Below are 24,438 nucleotides of genomic sequence, written 5' to 3' on the forward strand. Positions count from 1 at the left end.
TTTTGCAGCACTCGGGTTGCGCAGCACGAAAAGTAGCGTGCAGCGCGCAGCTGCAGTACAAAAGTTGCGCAGCAAAAGTAGCGATGTGTGGCCGTACCTTAAGTATAATTTTTTATACGTGAAATACCAAATATGTGTACTATAAATTCTTTGGCCAAAGTTAGTCTTGTATTACTTACTTACTTACTGGCTTTTAAGGAACCCGGAGGTTCATTGCCGCCCTCACATAAGCCCGCCATTGGTCCCTATCCTGAGCAAGATTAATCCATTCTCTACCATCATATCCCACCTCTCTCAAATCCATTTTAATATTATCTTCCCATCTACGTCTCGGCCTCCCTAAAGGTCTTTTTCCCTCCGGCCTCCCAACTAACACTCTATATGCATTTCTGGATTCGCCCATACGTGCTACATGTCCTGCCCATCTCAAACGTCTGGATTTAATGTTCCTAATTATGTCAGGTGAAGAATACAATGCTTGCAGTTCTGTGTTGTGTAACTTTCTCCATTCTCCTGTAACTTCATCCCTCTTAGCCCCAAATATTTTCCTAAGAACCTTATTCTCAAACACCCTTAACCTATGTTCCTCTCTCAAAGTGAGAGTCCAAGTTTCACAACCATACAGAACAACCGCTAATATAACTGTTTTATAAATTCTAACTTTCAGATTTTTCGACAGCAGACTGGGTGATAAAAGTTTCTCACCGAATAATAACAGGCATTTCGCATATTTATTCTGTGTTTAATTTCCTCCCGAGTATCATTTATATTTGTTACTGTTGCTCCCAGATATTTGAACTGCTCCACTTCTTCAAAAGATAAATGTCCAATTTTTATATTTCCATTTCGGACAATATTCTCGTCACGAGACATAATCATATACTTTGTCTTTTCGGGATTTACTTCCAAACTTATCTCTTTACTTGCTTCCAGTAAAATTCCCGTGCTTTCCCTAATCGTTTGTGGATTTTCTCCTAACATATTCACGTCATCCGCATAGACAAGCAGCTGATGTAACCCGTTCAATTCCAAACCCTCTCTGTTATCCTGGACTTTCCTAATGGGATACTCTAGAGCAAAGTTAAAAAGTAAAGGTGATAGTGCATCTCCTTGCTTTAGCCCACAGTGAAGTGGAAATGCATCTGACAGAAACTGACCTATACGAACTCTGCTGTACGTTTCACTGAGACACATTTTAATTAATCGAACTAATTTCTTGGGAATACCAAATTCAATAAGAATATCATATAAAACTTCAAATAAGTCTTGTATTATTGACTTGAAATATTATACAAGAATTAAATTCTATAATTCATTTCCATCTTATTAATAATTTTAGATTTTATATTTTATACATACTTTTTTAATCAGTAGTACTGAATTGTCATACACAATAATTGTAGAATGTAACTATGTTTTTTTATAGTCTGCATATGGCTCCAATTGGTAGACATAAAGGGGTCGCCCAAAGTTCATGCGATAAAATTGAACTTCAAGGATATTCTTCTCTTTGTTAATAGATTGTATCGAATGATGTCACTGTTTATATAATCGAATAATAGTATTCAAATAATTGAACCAGTTCTTCCCCCCTCCTTTCGCCCCCAGACAAAGTGACAACTTCGCTCAAGCAACTGGAAAATAAGATAGGGAAAGGTCGTCTTGATAAACGCAATCTAGTTTTCGGACACATTTAAAATACCTGCTCGTAGTTATATGGTGAGTGTGGAGTAGGAAAACAAAACTCATATTTCTGCGTGATTGCACAACTGGAGTGCAAAGTCATAACTAAGTTGGAAGGCACATAAACAAAAAGAAGTGTCTGGACATAAATAATTTGCTAACACGTATATAAATCAAGTTATCAGGGCATGGTGCCTCCACTTTGAGAAGGCGCGAACTAGTGAGGTTAAAGCCTGCGACGAACTACTTTACCTACATCAATATAATTTGTAGTTTGTAAAAATTATAAGCCATATTGAACAACTGAGTAACTCTTCTACAAAAAAGGTAAGTAAAAACAAACAGATCCTACTAATTCACATTAAGGCGCTTGGGAGGTATTGAGGTAGAAGTCCATGCTCTCATGACTTTGGCATTAGAATGAATTGTTAACGTGTAAAAACTTGTAATATAGGCTATTTTAGTATAAGTTAGTCTACATATTATAAATATATGCTTATCAAACGCTGTTCAAGTTGAATTTTCCTTTAAAAAAATCTTAAATTAACTTACTACAAATGTGGAAGTCTAGCATGAGTAGCCTAACATTGGCATTTAATTTAAATTTAACAATATTTTAGATACGGCGACTGCAATTTTTGTTTAATCTCTTGTTTGGATTTGCATCATATTTAATACATTTTGTCATAAACTACAACCACAGTCTAGTACTGGGTGTTCATTTCAAAGTGTGTAATGACGTCACTGTTGTTGGGTCACCGATTTGAAGCGAGTTTCAGCTTATATGTTAGAGAAGTTGCCTATTATTTAAGGCGTTCTTCAATCTGAACTTGAGAACGTGTACGGTATAACTTGAACGTCGTAGCAACAGATGGCGGTCTGTACGGTCTGTGTGCTACCATAACCTCTTTCGAACTGTGTTTTGCGCCGGCAAGTCGTACGCAGGGTATTTGTTATCATCGGTTGCGTACGGTAACATTCCACAACACAAATCAAATGCTCCGTGTCCATGTTGACCGTCGAAGTTAATGTCAACAAATACGTAAGTAATCGTCTTAACCCTCTCCCCATATCCCGACAGTACGTATTTCCAAACAGTTCACATTCCTGCCACTACCGGCGTTACCGTACGTATCGACACGTACTCTTCAGAATGAACGCCGTACTTGCTAGCCAACTTCTCTGCCTCTTAGATTATACACCTGAGCTGCGGAAGTGTAGGAAGATTGAATTCTCTAGGCTCATCAGCTAGCCACATGACGGCATACAGCGAGCCAAGACACATTTTGAACTGAACACTCAGTAGTATATACAGTCACGAAGCTTGAGTTGTGAGGTTGCTAGGAACAATAGACTGTGCAGGTACTAACTATTTCGCATTGTCTATAATGAAGCGATAGTAGCGATCCTAGTGGTTAGCAACTATCTATGGGTCCATATGTATTACATATTGAGCTTCGTGACTATATATACTAGACTGCTACAACCATGTTTTTATAACATTCTTTATATAAGTTGATATGTATACGTTTTAACATCTGTGGTCACGTGAGTAGTATCTTTGGATATATCAGTAGGCTGTTTTTTTTACTATTGTTGAGTTCCTGTTTCTATTGCCGTGTGTTATAGATGGATTGTGTCAGAGCCATGCTTCAGTTATTTTACAAGAGAGTAGTCATCATTTATGCTGAGTCAAACTTCTATTTGTATGTAAAATTGAATAGAGATTTCAAATATGTAAAATTTAATATAGGGTGCCATTTAAAAAATGTTACTCCTTTTGCCACATCCTATACATGAATCAATACGTTTGTGAGACCACAGCCATAAGTTTTAGTTAGATATCTCCAACGACTTCTCTTTTTGGTATTTCTTTCATAAAATGAATACATAAAAAGTTATTAGCAATATTCCGTACTTAATTAACATACTGTATAATATTTCATGCGAGTTTATTTCTGTGGTGTTTGGGTAAAGGGAGATAAGTCATAAAAATGAGTTCGAAGATAAATGAAAATTAAACTTGGAACTCTTATTACAAATAATTTTCTACACAAATAAAACACATCAACTGCTAGTATTCTTTGATTTTTGCACACTCATTTGTATAATTTAACTTGTGTGTTCATGTGGGGAACAAAATTCCACCTGAACAAAAAAATGACTTCTTACCCGAACACCACAGATTTGTAACAACATTTAAACCCTGCATTGTGTGATTTAAAAATCCCTATAATTACACCATAAACTTAATATTTAGCGCATATTACAACAAAGTAAAAATTAATTTGATGACAGCTGTTTATTTCCAAAATGATAAGGAAATTGCGGAGCCATCTACAGGATGAAAAGTAATAAACCGACAAACTTCGGGAGGTTGTATGGGGCAAGAATACAAACACTTTTCTTTATGTCATACTGTGCTGTGAGGCATTATTTCGCGAGGACATCAGATCTTAATGTAACACAAACCATCGGAAAAAGCACGAGAGACGTCACTGTTGGGCCTATGTGTACGCCATCTCTCTGGAAACGTAATCAATTACACTGAACAACAAGAATTTTGCTCCGACTTAAAACAATGTGTCCCTTATGGTTTGTTGTGCGCTGAATCCGAAAATGCATCTCTTTGCTTCGTATCACGTAAGGTTTTAGAGATATACCGTATTTGCTCGCATAATTTGCGCCCCCGGGTATTTTGCGCACCCTAATTCTTAAGGGATTATTTTGAACTTTATTTTTGCTCCGTGTATTTTGCGAACACATTTCACGTACATATTTTTTTCAGTGTAGTAGGGATTACGTACATATTTTTTTCAGTGTAGTAGGGATTTTCCTTCCCTACAGTCCATCATAGGTCATTCACCAGCAACTGAAGTACCTGCTTCAGAAAGAAACCCCAAAGTCCCGCTACTTTAACAATGCTTGTCCTTGGTAGAGACAAGTTACCGGTTGAAAATTAGCCCTACCGTAAATACTTACCTATACATATACTAATTGAGATAAACTCGGAACAGGACCTCTTATTTGAAAAATCCGCATATTTTACGCACCCCAATTTTTCAGTGGCCAAAGTTAATTAAAAAGTGCGCAAATTACGCGAGCAAATACGGTACTATGATTTCACTTTTTGATAAGCGTTCCCCCAGGAAACATTTGGCGCGGGTTGAGGGTTGTAAACCAAAACAAAAGCTAATGTATTTTATGAGTTTATGACTTATTTCCGGTTTTTTATTGTTGTTGGCATGTTCTTTTGTACTTCTAATAAATAAACAGATATTGGTCTCTTCTATTAAGTAAATTTCAAGACATTTCAAAGAAATGTTTATCAGTTTGAGTGAAGGGAAATTAAAAGAGGGCATTTTCGTCGACCCACAAATGCACAAAGTTATAGCTGTCCCTTCGTTTCAGGAAAAAGTTTCCGTTACAGAAAGAATGGAATGGCGCGCTTTCAAATATGTTTGCTCAAATTTCCTTGGAAATTCTAGGACAGAAAACTAGCTACATAGAACTTGTGGAAAATCATGTTAAGTGCATATGAGAAAATGGGGTGTAATACGTCTCTCAAAATACACTTTTTACATTCTCATTTGGATTTCTTTCCCCCTAACCTGGAGCAGTAAGCGACGAGCACGGGGAAAGATTTCATCAAGAAATATCTGAAATGGAAAGGCGATATAAAGGAAGATCATCATCCAGCATGCTTGCATACTATTGTTGGTTCCTTGTCAAAGACAGTTTCGGGTCTAGTTATAAACAGAAGTCATCCAGAAGATCCTTTTAAATGGTTAGTAAAAGTTCCGAGATTTTTCTCATTAAACGCACGAAATAATTTTACTGTTGTGTTTTAAACTATGTAACATCATTTTTGTATCCAGCACACATTTTTCAAGTATTATGTGGCATTTTGAATCCATAGTGTGTTGTAATTTTACCATAGCAGTGAAAAATTAAAAACAAATTAAGTTTTGTCATGAAAAATTTCAATTTATTTTCCCCGGAAAATAGTACGTGATGGAGAAATTTGGATTTCAAATTCAAATTTAGGGCACACATATTAGTAATATTTGCCTATTTTTATTTCGGAGCAAGACAAAAAGTAAAATTTGTTGTTCAGTGTTATTGGTGGTACACAGTTCTACACATCTCCCGAGTTTGGAGTCGTTCGGGCCATTCTTTCTGAGTGCTGCACTTTTCACAAATAGCAGTGTATTTTTTAGCTCTCATTACAATACTTGTTAGTTGCTATTACTTACTTACTTACTTACTTGCTTGCTTTTAAGGAACCCGGAGGTTCATTGCCGCCCTCACATAAGCCCGCCATTGGTCCCTATCCTGAGCAAAATTAATCCATTCTCTATCATCATATCCCACCTCCCTCAAATCCATTTTAATATTATCTTCCCACCTACGTCTCGGCCTCCCTAAAGGTCTTTTTCCCTCCGGCCTCCTAACTAACACATCTATATGCATTTCTGGATTCGCCCATACGTGCTACATGTCCTGCCCATCTCAAACGTCTGGATTTAATGTTCCTAATTATGTCAGGTGAAGAATACAATGCGTGCAGTTCTGTGTTGTGTAAGTTTCTCCATTCTCCTGTAAGTTCATCCCTCTTAGCCCCAAATATTTTCCTAACCTACCTCATTCAGTTTTTCCTTCAAGTATTCTCTCTTTTTATTCCTAAGCGTACGATTTGCTTCCCGTCTTATATTGAAATAATTATCTCTATTCACCTCAACTGGATCCTGTAAGAATTTCAATTTTAGTTGCTATTAATATAAGTATTTATTATTTTAGTATTCTGCTGTTCCATACAAATAATTTGGAATGGATCCTAAAGGTAAAGTTGCCCTTGTCACGGGAGGTGCCATTGGAATTGGATTTTCAACTTGCAAAGAATTATTAAAGAATGGAGTCAAGGTAAGGATACTAATATTGATTTCTTCTGTATTCACAGCCTTACACAGAGTGTCAATGATATAAAACTCTCATAATTATACAGACAGAACACATTGGTCTATTGAACAAAATATCTAGTGAAATTTAATTATTTCTCATAATTTCATTTTTAATTTTATTTGTAAAATATGTACCATCTTTTTAAGATTGATACTGGATGTTCATTTCAAAGTGTGTCATGACGTCACGGTTGTGAGTCAGCGATTTGAAGCGAGTTTCAGCTTTTATGTCAGAGAAGTTGCCTATTATTGAAGGAGTTCAATCTGAACTTAACGTGTACGGTATAACTTGAACGTCGTAGCAACAGATGGCGGTCTGTACGGTCTGTGTGCTACCATAACCTCTTTCGAACTGTGTTTTTGCGGGCAAGTCGTACGCAGGGTATTTGTTATCATCGGTTGCGTACGGCAACATTCCACAATACAAATGAAATGCTCCGTGTCCATGTTGACCGTCGAAGTTAATGTCAACAAATACGTAAGTAATCGTTTTAACCTTCTTCCCATATCCAGACAGTAATATAAACTCACCTCAGTACGGGTTTCCAAACAGTTCACATTCCTGCCACTACCGGCGTTACCGTACGTATCGGTACGTACTCTTCAGAATGAACGCCATACTTGCTAGTTAACTTCTCTGGCACATAGGTAATACGCCTCTGTGGAAGTGTAGGAAGATTGAATTCTCTAGGCTCAACGACTAGCCACATGACGGCATACAGCGAGCCATGACACACTTTCAACTGAACACGCAGTATTTGTTTACATTTCGACTGAACGTCAATAATTACCTTGCGCCCAACATATTACACGCCAGAGTACCGAATGATTACTCCAGCGTAGTACGTAACGGTAAAAAATAGACTCACAAAACATTTTTTTGTGTGTGTGTGTGTGTGTATATATAAACCTAGACAGTTCCAGAAAATCTATATTTGACTTCATCTTTAGGTTACTTATGCTTTACCAGTAGTATTTTTTGCCAGTTTATATCGTTTGCACCAGGCTTATCAAGGACACTGGCAAAGTTACAAACCGTTACATACGAGAGTGCTCTTTGCGAGCGCTATGGTTTGAGTGAGAGTAGAGAAACTGAAGCTAAAAATGTGTTAATGTTTTTCCATAAAGACCGTCATAAACTTATCTGATATAATAGTGTAATGTTATTTCATTTCTTAATTTTCGTTTTCGGTTTTATAAAAAAAATCATCTTCAGATCAATATTACCCCTAAATTGAACAGTTACATTGAAGTACAATGGATTACATTAAACCATATTATGTTAAAAGTATAAAATTATGTAAAATCATGCAAAGGATATCATAAAAACATTAATGTATATACATATTTAAAAAACTGTTAAATATTAAGATTAAAATAGGTCTAATGTGAAAGTTATTTTGCGGAGTGTTCAGTCTTACGCTTCCCTTCAAATATAATAGTTACTAGTGGCTTGTGCAGCAAATACTGCTGCAAACTAAGTTCGTTAGACGTTCAAATAAAAACTTTTCAGATTTATTTTCAATGAAGAATACTTGTCTTTTTGATAGTTATTTGCTTCCATAATAATGAAACATACTCCCTCTGAATGGGTTTTTTTAGGCCAAATACTTTTTCTTGAACCCATCCAACTTCAGTTTTTGAGTTTCAATGCGAAAACGCAAGTATCAATGTCAGGACGATAGCAGTAACTATTTCAGGTCGTTGTGGATTGTAGGCAAAAGTTAAAAAAATGTCAGGTTTGCTAAGCTTTCGAACAATAGCATTTTCGTATAGCTGCTGCATGTAGAACTTGAAATGTAGAGCGTAAAATAATTTTATCCTACTAAGAGATCTTGCTGAAATGATCTGGAGACTACAAAATTTTCTAGGCCTCTTATTTTATCAGTAAGTAATACCTTTTTATCTTTCCTTAGGAACTGTAATTTTTGCGCTCTCTCGAGCCAATACTGAAGACAATGATACATATCAATATCTACACTACACCGCCATTAAGTATATGAAAATGACCCAACCCCACTGGGTTAATAAGTATAAAAATATTTGATTTTTAATAAAAATATTATTATCTTAAGTTTTGTAGTTGTATATAGCAGCCACTCAGTAAATTATAAAAATGAAGACCTAAATTAAGATATTCTCTACATTTACTTACATAACCACAAAAAGTTTCACTTTCATCTCATCAATATAGCATCAATATTATGTAGGCCTACAATTAATGAAAAAATAAATGCATCATGATATTAACTATAATAATATTTAATTTCTAATGATAATGTCATCAAACCACATCAGGTTTCGTAGATTTGAATATCCAATACACAGCTGTACTCAGAAAATTATACACTGCAGAATCAGTTTTTAATAACAAATTGAATTAAGCTCTAAATATGTCGGCAATCCTGCAAGTCATGGCCTTCGTGTAATAGCCTATTGTTTATTGTAGTGTGTGTTTTGTTCTGAAATTCAATCAAGTCGGCCGTGATTGAATAAAATTAGTTCTCAAAACTGACAACAGATGGATTTTGGAAAATAGGAAAATTATGTAGGAAAATTGACATTTCACTGAAAACTACTACTTTTCCGAAAAACATTGGATGCCAGGCATGAAAATGAGGGGTCACTCATTAAAATCCGTTCAGCCGTTTTCCTATAATTTCCATTACCAGTTCAAATTATATATATAGATAGGATAACGTATTAATGGGTGTTCGTGGATAAGTTTCTGAACAAAACCGGTCCTTCTCTCGCTCAGCAAAATTGTAAAAAATTCTCAAAAAGAACTATCATAAAATTATTAGTATCAGAATATTACCAACCTTTACCCTATATTCCTTGTATATTCTTTGTCCAGAATACGTCTTTCAGCACATATTTATTTTACGAAAACACATAATTAATTTTGCAGGTCGTAGTTGTGTGCGATGTGGACTCCCAGAAAGGAGAAGCTGCAGTTAAGGAAATGCGGTCTCAGTATGGTGAAGGCCGAGTAGTGTTCATGAAGACTGACGTCTCTGACGCGAAGAGCCTTGAAGGTGATTTGGCAAGAAATCCCTATGCATGTTATCTGTATAGCAGTGGCTTTACAACTTACTGTGTTTAAAGAGAGTCCACCGCTGTGAAGTAACGGTTAGCATGCTTGACCGTGAAACGAGCGGGTCCGGGTTCGAATCCTGGTTGGAACAAGTTACCTGGTTGAGGTTTTTTCCGGGATTTTCCCTCAACCCAGTAAGAGCAAATGCAGGGTAACTTTCAGCGCTGGACCTCGGACTCATCTCGCTGGCATTATCACCCTCTCATTCATACGTTAGATAACCATAACAGTTGATAAAGCGTCGTAAAATAACCAATTAAAAATTGTTAAAAGTATTCAGGATAAATTTTTATAAAAGCCGGTATGAATTTTAATTTTGTTTTAAACAATGTTGCAGGATCAAAACCATTTATTTTGACCATGGATTCATATAATAATTATTTTAATAAATCAATTAGTCAATTTTACTACAAAATTGCTGCTATTATAAATACAGGACTCTTACAAAAGGCCTTTCCGGTTTCAAACATATATCATTTACGTTCTATGAATCCGAGGTGCATGAAAATAGAAGTTATAGAAACCGGATTTGTGCGAGGCGGGCCTCGCACCTCGCAACTCGCATGCGTCGGTTCAGCAAAACCAAAACTTCAGGAAAACTTTTGGTGGAGCTAATCATTTTTTTAGACATTGAGTGAACCCTAAGATCAGTGCAGACGAAAGGATTACGCTAATTTAAAACAGTCCATGACCACATAGAGAATCGAAACCGTGGCCTTCTGCTTTGCAGCTCAGTGCCTTAACCATTACGCTACCGTATATCCCAAGCTGAAAGTTTCTCTTACTGTACTCCAACTACGAGAAAGTCTCCAGGGAATGAAGGGAAGCGGGGTGATGCTGTGAATGAATGTTGATGTCATAAGGTCACACACGTGGGTACTCATATCTCTATTGGCTAGCTCTCAAAGCACAAACCATAACACATTTTATACTACCCTAGTTACAAAATAAGATCACTGTTAATCTCTTGGACTTTTAATCCCTCCATACAGGAAATAACATATGGAGGAGAGCGCATGATTTTTAAACTGACGTTATAACTCTAATATTATCTATCTACTTCGCTCCAATAGATGACGCAATAGTAAGCATATTCCTTTCACGGTTTATCTCCTGGTTGGAGAACAGTACTCAGTTCTCTCCATGGCCAAGTTATGGAAGCTATCGGTACAATAATTCCGGAAATGTTATGGCGAATCTACCTACTATAGAAATAAAACCAGTTCTGTAGAAATCCCACGTGTAATCAAATATCACACATATAAATCTACTGATTCTCAGAACTGATGCTCCTGGATAAATAGTGTTCATGCTTTTACTGGTTACTTCTTGACGGGAAGATAAAATTCAAACATTTGACAACAGCTATACAATCGGTACTAAGCGAAAGCATTGTTGCCTTGTAGCTAGGCAAATGGATGTCGCACCAGAAATATAATATATCAAAATTCTGGTTCTTTCAAGAAGAAATTTGTGCAGGATACAATCTACCGTGTGGAATAACATTTCTCTGTGTAATCATATTTACCACTAGCGCATTATTTACAATAAATAAATGCAGTAACAATTTCGGTAGTAATAGCGAATCTACAGAGAAGTATTAATAAAATAACAATGATAATATTATTTTTGTTTCAGAGGCCTTCAAGAAAACCATCACGACACATAATGGTCTTGACATTGTAGTAAACAATGCCGGAATAATAAACGAAAAGGAATGGGAAAAGTCAATTGCAGTTAATTTGGTATGTAAATAGGTCATAATGACAGAACATTTTTTATTCACTCATCTATCTATCTATCTATCTATCTATCTATCTATCTATCTATCTATCTATCTATCTATCTATCTATCTATCTATCTATCTATCTATCTATCTATCTATCTATCTATCTATCTATCTATCTATCTATCTATCTATCTATCTATCTATCTATCTATCTATCTATCTATCTATCTATCTATCTATCTAAATCTAATCTAATCTATCTATCTATCTATCTATCTATCTATCTATCTATCTATCTATCTATCTATCTATCTATCTATCTATCTATCTATCTATCTATCTATCTATCTATCTATCTATCTATCTATCTATCTAATCTAATCTATCTAATCTAATCTATTCTATCTAATCCATCTATTCCATCTAATCCATCTATTCTATCTATCTATCTATCTATCTATCTATCTATCTATCTATCTATCTATCTAGCTATCTATCTATCTATCTATCTATCTATCTATCTATCTATCTATCTATCTATCTATCTATCTATCTATCTATCTATCTATCTATCTATCTATCTATCTAATCTAATATAATATAATCTAATCTATCTAATCTAATCTATCTATTCTATCTATCCATCTAATCCATCTATTACATCTAATCCATCTATTCCATCTAATCCATCTATTCTACCTACCTATCCATCCATCCATCCATCTATCCACCAACCCACCCACCCACCCATCCATCCATCCATCCATCCATCCATCCATCCATCCATCCATCCATCCATCCATCTATCTATCTATCTATCTATCTATCTATCTATCTATCTATCTATCTATCTATATCTATCTATCTATCTAATCTAATCTAATCTATCTAATCTAATCTATTCTATCTAATCCATCTATTCCATCTAATCCATCTATTCTATCTATCTATCTATCTATCTATCTATCTATCTATCTATCTATCTATCTAATCTAATATAATCTAATCTATCTATTCTATATATCCATCTAATCCATCTATTCCATCTAATCCATCTATTCTACCTACCTATCCATCCATCCATCTATCCACCCACCCACCCATCCATCCATCCATCCATCCATCCATCCATCCATCCATCTATCTATCTATCTATCTATCTATCTATCTATCTATCTATCTATCTATCTATCTATCTATCTATCTATCTATCTAATATAATACAATCTAATCTATCTAATCTAATCTATCTATTCTATATATCCATCTAATCCATCTATTACATCTAATATATCTATTCCATCTAATCCATCTATTCTACCTACCTATCCATCCATCCATCCATCTATCCACCCACCCACCCATCCATCCATCCATCCATCCATCCATCCATCTATCTATCTATCTATCTATCTATCTATCTATCTATCTATCTATCTATCTATCTATCTATCTATCTATCTATCTATCTATCTATCTATCTATCTATCTATCTATCTATCTATCTATCTATCTATCTATCAAGTTGCGATCAAGTTGCCAAAGTAACGAGTAGAGTGAGCAATAAATTGCGGTAGTTATTGTCGCTGGCTTACGTGCTGGACGCTGGCTATAATATAACTTATCAAGTTCTTTTGCTCAATAAAAGGCTAATTTCACATAGGAAAGCCCATTCAACTGCCATAATAACACTATGTCCTTACAGTGGAAAAATCCACGGATAACAACGGAGTGCATTTACCACGATCGATTTTCAATGACCGAGTGGGATGGAATTATTGAGGGTGTGATGTGACTGACTCATCGCGTATTTCTTTGCATAATTTATTTTTTTTAGTAGGTTATTTTACGACGGTTTATCAACATCTCAGATTATGTAGCGTCTGAATGAGATGATAATGCCGGTGAAATGAGTCCGGTTCCAGCACCGATAGTTACCCAACATTTGCTCATATTGGGTTGAGGGAAAACCCCGGAAAAAATCTCAACCAGGTAACTTGTCCCAACCGGGAATCGAACCCGGGCCTCCTGGTTTCGCGGCCAGACGTGCTAACCGTTATTCCACAGGTGTGGACTGCATAATTTCCTATTAGCCTATAAGGACAAGTACACATTTCCCAGAAAATGAGCAACAAATAACTGAACACTTTAAAGAGCTAAAATCAATTTTCAAAACATGGAGAAGAGAGCAAATGGGTTGCAATACTTCCGAGCAACCAAATTAGCAATTAAGGAAAAAGGGAAGTTGACGGAACTTTTGACTTCATTCATTCATTCATTCATTCATAGTTTTCTACTCAAGGCAGGTCTTTCACTGCAAACCCAGCTTTCTCCCATCTTTCATATTTTCAACCTTTCTCTTAGTTTCCGCATATAATACATTTACCTTAATGTCGTCTATCATCTCATATCTTCTTCTACCACGAACTCTTCTTTCGTTCACAATTTCTTTCAGTGCATCTTTCAGTAGACAGTTTCTTCTCAGTCAGTGACCCAACCAATATTCCTTTTTCCCTTCCTGATAAGTTTTAGCATAATTTTTTCTTCATCGTAATGTCCAGGCTTCGAGACTGTGGACCCGATACAATAAGTTTACTGTGCATGCACTATAGGTTGTTGACGCTCTGCAGGTAGATAGAGATGTGTTGAGGTAACAACGTTGCTATTTAGAGTAGAGTACGGTAGTATGGGGGAACACACATATGTACATTCTGAAAGTAAATATACATTACACAATGATAATGTCAAAAGAATGTGAAAAGCATTTATTCTCCTGTCTTTTATAAGCATTTGTATTTAATTATACACAGTGTTAATGGTGGAAATAAGCATGTAGCTTTTTTCATTTATTCTATTGGTCGTCTTTAGGAAGTGCAGTTACAGTACCGAAATGCAATGTACTACAAGATACATTCTCAGTGTCTCAAACGTAAATCTTTTTCCGTTATCTGCCAAAGTTTGTACTGTAGAAAGCTGCGCTCTACGTCGCATGACGTGATAGGAGCAAAACAAAAAAACCTAACATCATTGCAGTCTCTAAGAGACAGTCCTTTATTCTCGGCTGACTCTATGTCCAGTAATTTGCTGTTTATGTTACACAATGTTCCATATCCGTTATTTTTACATAAAATTGATTTCCACTTCTGTTTTACACGTTCAGTAACCGGTCTACTTGTTGTTTCATTAATTCTCTGAATCATTTTCTAAATTAATTTGAGGGCTTCCGGCATCTCTTGCTCTGACTTTTCTAACCATGCAATAGTTTCAGACAAAGTTTGTATGAAAACCAAATTATTCGTCGGAACTTTCAAATCCAGAGCGTTTTCCTTTGCCTATTTGTTGGCATCCATTCTACAGTACCCCAACCCACTGTACGCTTTACCACTATACTCAGTACGCCGTTATGCGGATTTCCCACTGAACTGCTCTATTGGGTCCGAAGTCTCGAAGCCTGGTAATGTCCATGTTTCTGCCCCATATAATGCCACATTCCACACAAAGTATTTCACTAGTCTCTTCCTTAGTTCTTTTTCCATAGGTCCGCAGAAGATGCTCTTTTTTCTATTAAAAGCTTCCTTTGTCATTTCTACCCTCCTTTTGACTTCTTAGCAGCAGCTCATGTTACTGCTTATAGTAGCCTACACCCCAAGTATTTGAAGCTATCGACTCGTTGTAGTGCCTCACTTAGTATTCGCACGTTTACCTTCTTTATTTTTCTTCCGATAACCATGGTCTTCGTCTTGTTTGTATTTATCTTCATCCCAGCTGTAATTTAGCTACTATTCATTAATGTTTGTTATTTTTTTTTCAGAATGGTGTAATTCGCGGCACGCTTCTGGCCCTAGAACACATGGGCAAAGATAAGGGTGGCAAAGGTGGTATAGTGGTCAACATGTCCTCAGTGTGCGGGATTCATCCCATTCCTTGTACTCCTATGTACAATGCTACGAAACACGGAGTTCTAGCCTTTACGCGAACCATAGGGGTAAAAATAATTGAATATTATGACTGAGTTTAGTTCCTTTTAAAATAATTCTCTCTCTTAATTAGATAATATACACTTTTATTAAATTGTAATGACGTTAGAATAGCGCAGAAAATCATGTCTGAAATTGAGAAAACAATATCTGACGCAGATATTTTTACATGCTTATGTTTTTATTGGTCCCTTCCAAACAATCACGTTCGATTCCCGGTGCCGGTACGAATTTTTCTCGTATTAAACAGTAATAATAGCCTACATATTGGCTATTTCAATGAGGTGGGCGAGACCTCATACAAAATGAATATGTGATGTATTAACTGTTAGCAGTTGTCACGAACTGGTGTTGAATATGGCCATAAAGTCATTTAAATATGCGCTCCTGCATACATGACTTTTTCGTCTCAAATGCAGGTAGTAAGGCCGTAAAAGCATGCGAGACGGGTTCGGCCGGCGCCGTGGATCGTGTCCCGGCATAGCTCAGTTGGAAAGAGCGCTCAGCGCGCAGAGCTGAGAGGTCCTGGGTTCGATTCCCGATGCCGGTACGAATTTTTCTCGTATTAAATAGTAATACTATCACCTTTACTTTTTAACTTCGCTCTGGAATATGCCATTAGGAAAGTTCAGGTTAACACAGAGGGTTTGGAATTGAACGGGTTACATCAGCTTCTTGTCTAGTGATGACGTGAATATGTTAGGAAAAAATCCACAAACGATTAGGGAAATATACAGGATGATTCACGAGGAGTTACCGCCACTTAGGAGCCTATTCTCGGATACATTTTGAGCAAAAAGTGTTAGGGGAGAGTCGGGTAGTATCGAACATCGGGTAGTATCGGACAGTGCGTTTCTTTTATCTACCACCATATGGTAGTATCTGAATGACATGGTTACGTTTCTCTATGCGACATCACAGAAATGTAACCATGTCAATCAGGTACTATCATCGTGTGGTAGATGAAAGAAACTCACTGTCCGATATTACCCGATGTCCGATACTACCCGGCTCTCCCCTATATAAACATGGATCATATTCTCAATATTTTCAGAGTTACACTAATTTTAAGTTCTTATAAAATATATTTTATTTTACTTTTTTAAAGATAAAAGAATATTGCAATTAGAGAATGAACTATTCAGAAGTATAATTTTAATTGGCTAGTATTCTGAAGCTATAAATTTGTTGTCAATTCCATAGTTGCTTCGTACAGAATTTTTTTTTTTAATTTTAACTACAAAATTACATTATTCTTACGCATTTATCACAATAATTGTTACAAATTACATAATTCTTCTAAATCCTTTAAGACTGTACATTAGAATGCAAAATTGAATTGTAAAAAATTAATTTGATAGCAGTCGTATGATCTGTAACAATTGTTGTGATAAGTGTGTAAGAATAGTGTAATTTTAGTTAAAAATTGGGGGTAACTCCTCGTGAATCATCCTGTATATACCGTATATATGGAAATGTAGATATTCTTTCTAAGCTTGTGTCAAATATTGAAATTATTGACCCGAAACTAAATACTATAAGTAAAATTTATTGTTGAAAGATTTAAATTCTTACAAGGCAATTTTAGAGTCGTAGGAATTCTCATTACTGATCATTAAAAGAAAAACATAAAGATGATTTTTATAGGTATATGAAACATGTGTCTTATTGTAGTACCATTTCTTTCAGGGAGAATATCATTATGACATCACTGGAGTTCGCGTTACGGCTCTATGTCCCGGCGCAACGTACACGGCCCAATTCGCAGGAAGCATAAAAAATTTATATGACGATAAATGGGCTGATAGATGGATTAAGAATTTTGAATCAGCTGGAAAGCAAGAGTAAGTGTTTCAATTTTCCTTAAAAAAAAACACTGTAAAATATATCAAATAAAGTAACTCTGGTGAACGCTCATTTAAAATGATCTACTAAATAATTTCATTAAGGTATTGCCTACATTTTTAACTCGTTTCACCGTATTTAGCAATGCCTTAAATTATTTAATAACTTTCTATTGTATGATTTTCGGAACAACTGGACAATAACCACGGCAGAGCAATGTCGATAGTCGACGCTACTCGCTGGCCACTAGTCACCAGGTCGTACCGAGCCGTGTCTTTTTTGGGGGGGGGGGTATTTTATGACGCTGTATCAACATCTCAGGTTATTTTAGCGTCTGAATGAAATGAAGGTGATAAAGCCGGTGAAATGAGTCCAGGGTCCAGCACCGAAAGTTACCCAGCATTTGCTCGTATTGGGTTGATGGAAAACCCTGGAAAAAACCTCAACCAGGTAACTTGCCCCGACCAGGATTCGAACCCGGGCTACATGGTTTCGGGGCCAGACGCGCTGATCACTACTCCACAGGTGTGGACCCGAGCCGTGTTAAACAAAAGACAATCAAAATGGTGGTAGTAAAATTCGCGACTATATTCTTAAATAATTCACTCCATTAGTCAAATTCAAGATTTTATGTAGTACAACGGCGGTTTTTTTAATGCATTAAAAGAAACTGCAGATGTACTAAAATCTTAAAGTAGGTTATCACAAGGAAATTAACAGGAAAAAGGTGTGTTTCACGGAATATCATTAAAATGATGGAAAGTAAATTTCCGGTTAATGTTCGCCAAAGCGTAAAGTACGTAATTATGACCGCGTTGCTGTTTTATTTCTGGCCTAGAGAAAAATACCTAGCCTTTTACGAAAAAAAAAAAAATGTTAGGGGCCATGAAATTATTCACCGTTTTCATTATAGGCCTATTATTGTTTATCAATATTACGAATAAAAAACTGTCATATTATATAATTTTAACTACTACATGGACGAATGAAATCAAATTTTATGTTAGAATTAAAAAGTTTCGTCAAATACATGAAAATGATAACATTTATATTACATAATATGTAAATCAACTTCTTGTTAAAATCTCCTGTCACTTCCCTATCCCTAAACTAAACAAACCTAACCTAACCTAACCAAAACTAAACTAACCTAACCAAAACTAACCTAACCTAACCTAACCAAAGCAAACCTAACCTAACATAACCTAACCAAAGCTAACCTAACCAAAGCTAACCTAACCAAGGCTAACCTAACCTAACCAAGGCTAACCTAACCTAAGAAAAGCTAACCTAACCTAACCTAACCAAAGCTAAGCTAACCTAAGTTAACCTAACCTTCTCCATTCCTCGACCTCTTATCACTTATCACGTGCGGCTCGCGACAGGATCATATTACCTGTCTGCGCAAGCGCGGACTTGACTAATAAAAACCTGAACTAACCAAACCTAATCTTCGTATATGCAAGGTCTGTAACCGGAGCAAGAAGGGATCTCAATCATTTAATCTGCAATGTACACGCGAAAATAAATTCAAGTAAGGATCACGCTCCCACTGCATAAGAGGTCCGCGCATGCGCTACAGTAAAACTGTTTCTGTCGCGAGCCTCTCATCTAAGCCAGTCGTCATAATTTTCTCGCAATATTTACGCAAATACACATTGTCGCTAACAGTGGCGCTATCTCTCATTAATGTTCAGAACGAAGGAGGCAGAAAGAGAGAAAAAAACATATTTCTCCCTCCAACTACGCCACACACCAACGTCATGTTCTTATGTTGGCGACATTGTGTATTTAGTTAAATTTGGTTGTAAACGTAACGGCACGGTTCAAAGCGACCGTGGTAATTCTCCAGTTTAACGTGATTTTCAAATTAAAAATGGTAACGTACCTATATTTCGAAAGACTAAGTACAAGCATTTGTCGCATTATTACATAATGTCCCTTTGATATATCTGTGCTGACGGACTTTTCTGGAACTAACCCTCTGCTAAGCATGGCGACATTTATTCAAACACACTGCTGGCGTCCTCCCGAAGAAAAGAGCAATCGTGTGTCAAATGACTAGGCCTATTACTTTTATGTATTTCAAATAGATTGTTATAGGAACACAGTTATGGAATAGTAAACATGTTAATATTAATTAAACTCTCTATTTGATGTGAATACGTCTATTAAGTTCTGTCCAATACTATGATTCCATCCCAGAAAGTCGACCGACAAAATTGGTGAATCGCGCGGCAGCCGAGTAGTGTAACTCGAGAATTCGAAGCGATAGAACGTTCGAAATGGTATAATGATTTTAACGAACTGGCAACAATCTCAATTAAGGAAAAATCAGCAGTCGATAAGTTAAAATGGAAAAATTCGCGAGTGAATTGAATGAAGCAAGAAAATATATGTCGAGTCATATGCAGCGCAAATGAAATATGTTTCGTACAACGATATAACGATAGAGTACCATGGTTACTATAGCAACAGACATGTTTATACATCTTGACTACACTACTATTAACACTATCAATCAATCAATCACCCAACACAACACAAACTAGCTGCATTCCGAACAATGCTACACAAACTACTCAATATACCAATGAACCAACATGACTACAAAGAAGAGCTAAACACAATCGAATACATAGCACAAGAAAACGGATACCACCCTAACATAATAGACAACTTAATAAGAAAGACATTACATAATCAAAAAAACATAAGAATACAACACAAACACAAGAACACAGAAAATACATTACACTAACATACGAAAACAAAAACACATACAAGATTGCAACCTCATTCAAGAAACTAAATTACAACATCGCATACAGAACAAAACAAACAAATACAACCACACAGGCGTATACAAACTCAAATGCAACACCTGCAACAACTTCTACAAAGGACAGGCAGACAGATCATTTCAAACACGTTACAAAGAACACATCACAGCCATAACAAAATTACAAAACACTTCCACATATGCAGAACACGTCACAAATGCTAACCACACCTACAGAGACATCAATAAAGGCACATACTGTACAACCAAAAAGCCAGAACAATACGAAATATACAGACACACAAAAACACATCCAAATGAAATTCTCAACACACAACTCAATTTCAGAACAGACACACTCTTTGACTCCACATTACACTACACAAACACACTCCCACAGAAAACACAAACAAAAGGCGCCAAGGCCAACAACAACCAGTTCTGAAAATGGCCAATAGCAGACTGAAACATGTTAACGAGGTAATGTAACATTTAACACAAGAAAGTCAAATAATACGTTTTCCGAAGACATGTTTATTCTCAATGCTACAAGATGACTACTCTCAGAAGTCCCAGCACAACAAAGACATACCGGGTATTCAGGATATCATGATAATATTAAATTTGACAGTATAATTGTTTTTTTCATTTTCTATTTAAACCAGAAAAAAAACTTAAGAAATTCATCAACATGTCAATTTAAAAATGTGACGAAATCAGCAATATAATTCTTCCTTTTAGAGTAGAGAAATACGTTTCGTACAGTTTAAAAGAAATTCATTAATTCATTCAAAGTGTTCTGCCCAAGGGCAGGTCTTTCACTGTAAACCCAGCATTATCCAGTCTCTCCTATTTTCTGCCTTCCTCTTAGTCTCCTCATATGATCCAAATATCTTAACGTCGTCTACTATCTGATATCTTCTTCTACCCCGAACTCCTCTGCCGTTCACCATTCCTTCCAGTGCATCCTTCAGTAGGCAGTTTCCTCTTAGCAAGTGATCTAGCCAATTTCTTTTCCTCTTCCTGATCAGTTTCAGCATCATTCTTTCTTTACTCACTCTTTCCAACACAGCTTCATTTCTTATTATGTCTGTCCATTTCACACGTTCCAGTCTTCTCCATATCCACATTTCAAATGCTTCTAGTCGCGTCTCTTCACTTCGCCGTAATGGGTAGTAAGAATAAAGCTTAAGTATTTTCTCAAGGTTTATACTTTTGAGTATGAATACTTCCTATGATTATATACTCGTAACCACTAGAACATACTCATATTCGTAAGAATAAAGACATTCTACCTAACGCGAATATACGAGTATACTCATCTCTACAGCCTTCTTGATCTTTTAAAAGTTAGTATGTACTCGCTCTTTGACCACATTGCACCGTGATGCTCAGCGTTTTTTTTATAGACTTTCACATGCTATCCGCATGTTGTAGTGGTTTGTGTTTTGCTTTTTATAAATAAATAAATAAATAAGTAAATAAATAAACAAATTAATTAAATAATAAAATAAATACATTAAATAAAGAAATAAATAAGTAAATAAATAAATGAATAAATAAATAAACATGAAAGAGAGAGTGAATCAGATAAGTGGCGTTAATAAACAGAAAAACAAGAAAATAGTACTGGGAAATCGTCATTACGGGATGCTGGATAGAGATTACAATCCATTTCTAGAATTCCAGTTATGCTAATTCTATTTTTTATTATAGAGAGTTATATATATATAATTTAAAGTTACAAGTAATTGCATTTTGCAATTCAAATTTTACAAAATAAACTGTAATTGTTAATTATATTTAACAATACAATCTAACCTTATAATTTGATAGCCATTCATATTTTTATAGGTTATGTTTTATATGAATAACAAATACGTGTTTAACCTTTTTCACATCCACTTTTGTGAAGCGTTAAAGGCTTCTGGAGTTCACGTCTTTTTCTATATTTTTCCATAAGGTTCATAAATTCTGCCATTTTTTTATTTAACTTTAAATTGAACAAAAATCAACAAATATTCAGAATTGAGCCTGCTACAAACCATACTCAGAATAACATGAGAACGAACTTATAAATATGAGAATATACTAGCTTTTATTCTTATCAAGTATGAGTATATGTTCTGTACAAGATGCACACTTGAGTATATTCTACTATGCTTCCATGTTATGGGTATGTAATCAAAAATGAGTAGGTACTCAAAAGTTTTTATTCTTATTAAAAAGAGTATATACTAAAAAAGTCCAGTATATACTATAAACTCATGTTTATTCTTACCACGGAATGTCCATGTTTCTGCCCCACATAATGCTATAATCTACATATAGCACTTCACTACCCTTTCCTTATTTCATTTTCCTGAGGTCCGCAAAAGATACTCCTTTTTCTATTAAAAGCTTCCTTTGCCATTGCTATCCTCCTTTTGATTTTCTGCCATCAGCTGAGGTAATAGTAATATACGTTACAAGAGCGGTATGTTGACGTTTTCACGGTCGAGGAAAATATTGAAAAAGCGAAACGTAGTTGAGCTTCTTTAATTTCCGAGAACATGAAAACAAACATACCGCTCGTGTATCGTACATTATTTTGTGCGAAGATCGTTTATTACATACCTGAAAGACGAATTTCTAATTAGTTGCAATTAAATCTCCATGTTGGTTTCTGTTTAATGACGGCAACTTCGGAACACCAAAATATCTTTCTTCAACATTGTTTCTATAAAATGTTTTCTGTGTTTACTATACTCCAGCAGGCCGTGATATACGTCTGTCTTTTTTTCCCCCCAGTAAGGTTATGTAATTATTTATTTTTCATTTTAATATTTTAACAATATTATTTATATAAAATATTGCAGTAATAACATCGGCATCTGGGATCTTGTTGATTTTTTCACGGCTTCCTTAATGTTACTTGTATCAGGAATGCAGTAAGTTTCGTGGAGTAGTAGACTTTACTTAATTTTTTGCAAATGTTTAAAAACAATAATTAACAGTGCAATTTAGGTGAAATTGCAGTGGTAAGTTCCAATTTATAATTATTACTATGTTAAACGTCTCTAAAAATAATATGTTAAAAGCCTAAAGCAGTAAAATGAATGTCGCGTTTAAGCGGTAAGAAGAGGGAAATTGTTATGTGTGTTGCGTTGGGAATACTGAATGTGGTATTTCACACTTACCGCGTATTGGTTCTGTGCGGAAAACAAGCAAATACGCACGATCTCGCACAAAAGAGATTTGGGTAGAGGAGTAAGACGAAAAGTGAGAGAAGGCTGGAGAAGAGAACAATGCTTATAAAACCGTTCGATTATTGATAGTATTCAAAAAGAGAGATGTGAAACATCATGATAAGAAGTCATTTCAAAGAGCTAAGGAAGCACTAATGCAGTTTAACGGAATCTTACAATAGTGTTTAATTCTTAATCTAATTTCTTTACAGGCCAGAAGATGTTGGCTGTGCTGTGATCGAACTAATGCAGCGTGCTGAAAGTGGAACTGCTTGGATGATTGAGGGAGGAAGTCCTATTTATGAAGTGAAATTGGAAGTCAAGGAAATCCGTTAAGGATATAAGTTCTTATCTAAGTCTCATACGTTATACGGCTTTTTGAGTAGCTATTGTAAGTGCTTAAAATTGTAATATAAATATAATACAGAACGTGTGAAAAATTATTTTATTTTATAACTCATCGCATTAAAACAAATTTTATTTTTATGTTCCTTACTGAAGATTATGAATAAATATTGCTTGCTATTAAATGAAGACTTCAACAGAGCTGTTTTCTTTCATATAAAGATCTTTCAGAATTGTAGTAACGTAGTACAGGGACATCATTTTATTTTTAATAACATTTCTGATATTAACCTGGCTATACCTTCGCATTAAGGTTAAGAATAGGAAACACCGTTTACTACCCCCTTCCACGACTGGAGTTCGATGATACAAACAAATCACTTTACTAGGTATAGGAAGGAAGAAAAGTAGTTGATTTATTTACGTAAACTAGGAAATATCGGGATTTTCAGTTTGATAATTTTCATTAGGTTTTTGTTTAATCAAAATATAGTACACTATTAACAATAAGTGTTTTCACTCACGAAATGAGTTATCCATGCGAACGTATTCATTATGCAGTGTATATTATACTGCCTACAGCACATTAGCGTACAATATAAAGAATGAAGTTAAATTGAAAAATAATCATAATATGGACATTTAAACACATTTTTGAAAATGTCAGCCGTTCATTTCGATACAGACTTCAGTCCTTTTTTGCATATTATCAATCCATAGACTATTGTACCTAATTCCAATTAGGCCTACCAATTTCGTCCTTCGTCCTAGTAACTCATTTTGAAATAATT

The 24,438-nt window shown here is 35.4% G+C and overlaps 1 protein-coding gene across 2 annotated transcripts; it reads left to right on the plus strand.

Annotated features, from left to right (window-relative positions):
* The first annotated feature begins 1,515 nt into the window (after nucleotides 1–1,515).
* Nucleotides 1,516–23,844, plus strand: LOC138703668 (15-hydroxyprostaglandin dehydrogenase [NAD(+)]-like). Of its 2 annotated transcripts, none has more exons than XM_069831746.1 (7): nucleotides 1,516–2,010; nucleotides 6,484–6,606; nucleotides 9,556–9,682; nucleotides 11,380–11,486; nucleotides 15,283–15,456; nucleotides 17,138–17,292; nucleotides 23,515–23,844. In XM_069831746.1, the coding sequence occupies exons 2-7, from the start codon at nucleotides 6,514–6,516 to the stop codon at nucleotides 23,636–23,638; spliced, it is 780 nt and encodes a 259-aa protein (XP_069687847.1). In that variant the 5' UTR covers nucleotides 1,516–2,010; nucleotides 6,484–6,513; the 3' UTR covers nucleotides 23,639–23,844. The 2 variants fall into 2 exon arrangements, with proteins under 2 accessions (XP_069687847.1, XP_069687848.1); XM_069831747.1 differs by having other exon boundaries at nucleotides 1,614–1,719.
* The last annotated feature ends 594 nt before the right edge of the window (nucleotides 23,845–24,438 follow it).

The sequence above is a fragment of the Periplaneta americana genome, chromosome 7, assembly GCF_040183065.1.
Source record: "Periplaneta americana isolate PAMFEO1 chromosome 7, P.americana_PAMFEO1_priV1, whole genome shotgun sequence".
NCBI classification, from domain to species: Eukaryota; Metazoa; Arthropoda; class Insecta; order Blattodea; family Blattidae; genus Periplaneta; species Periplaneta americana.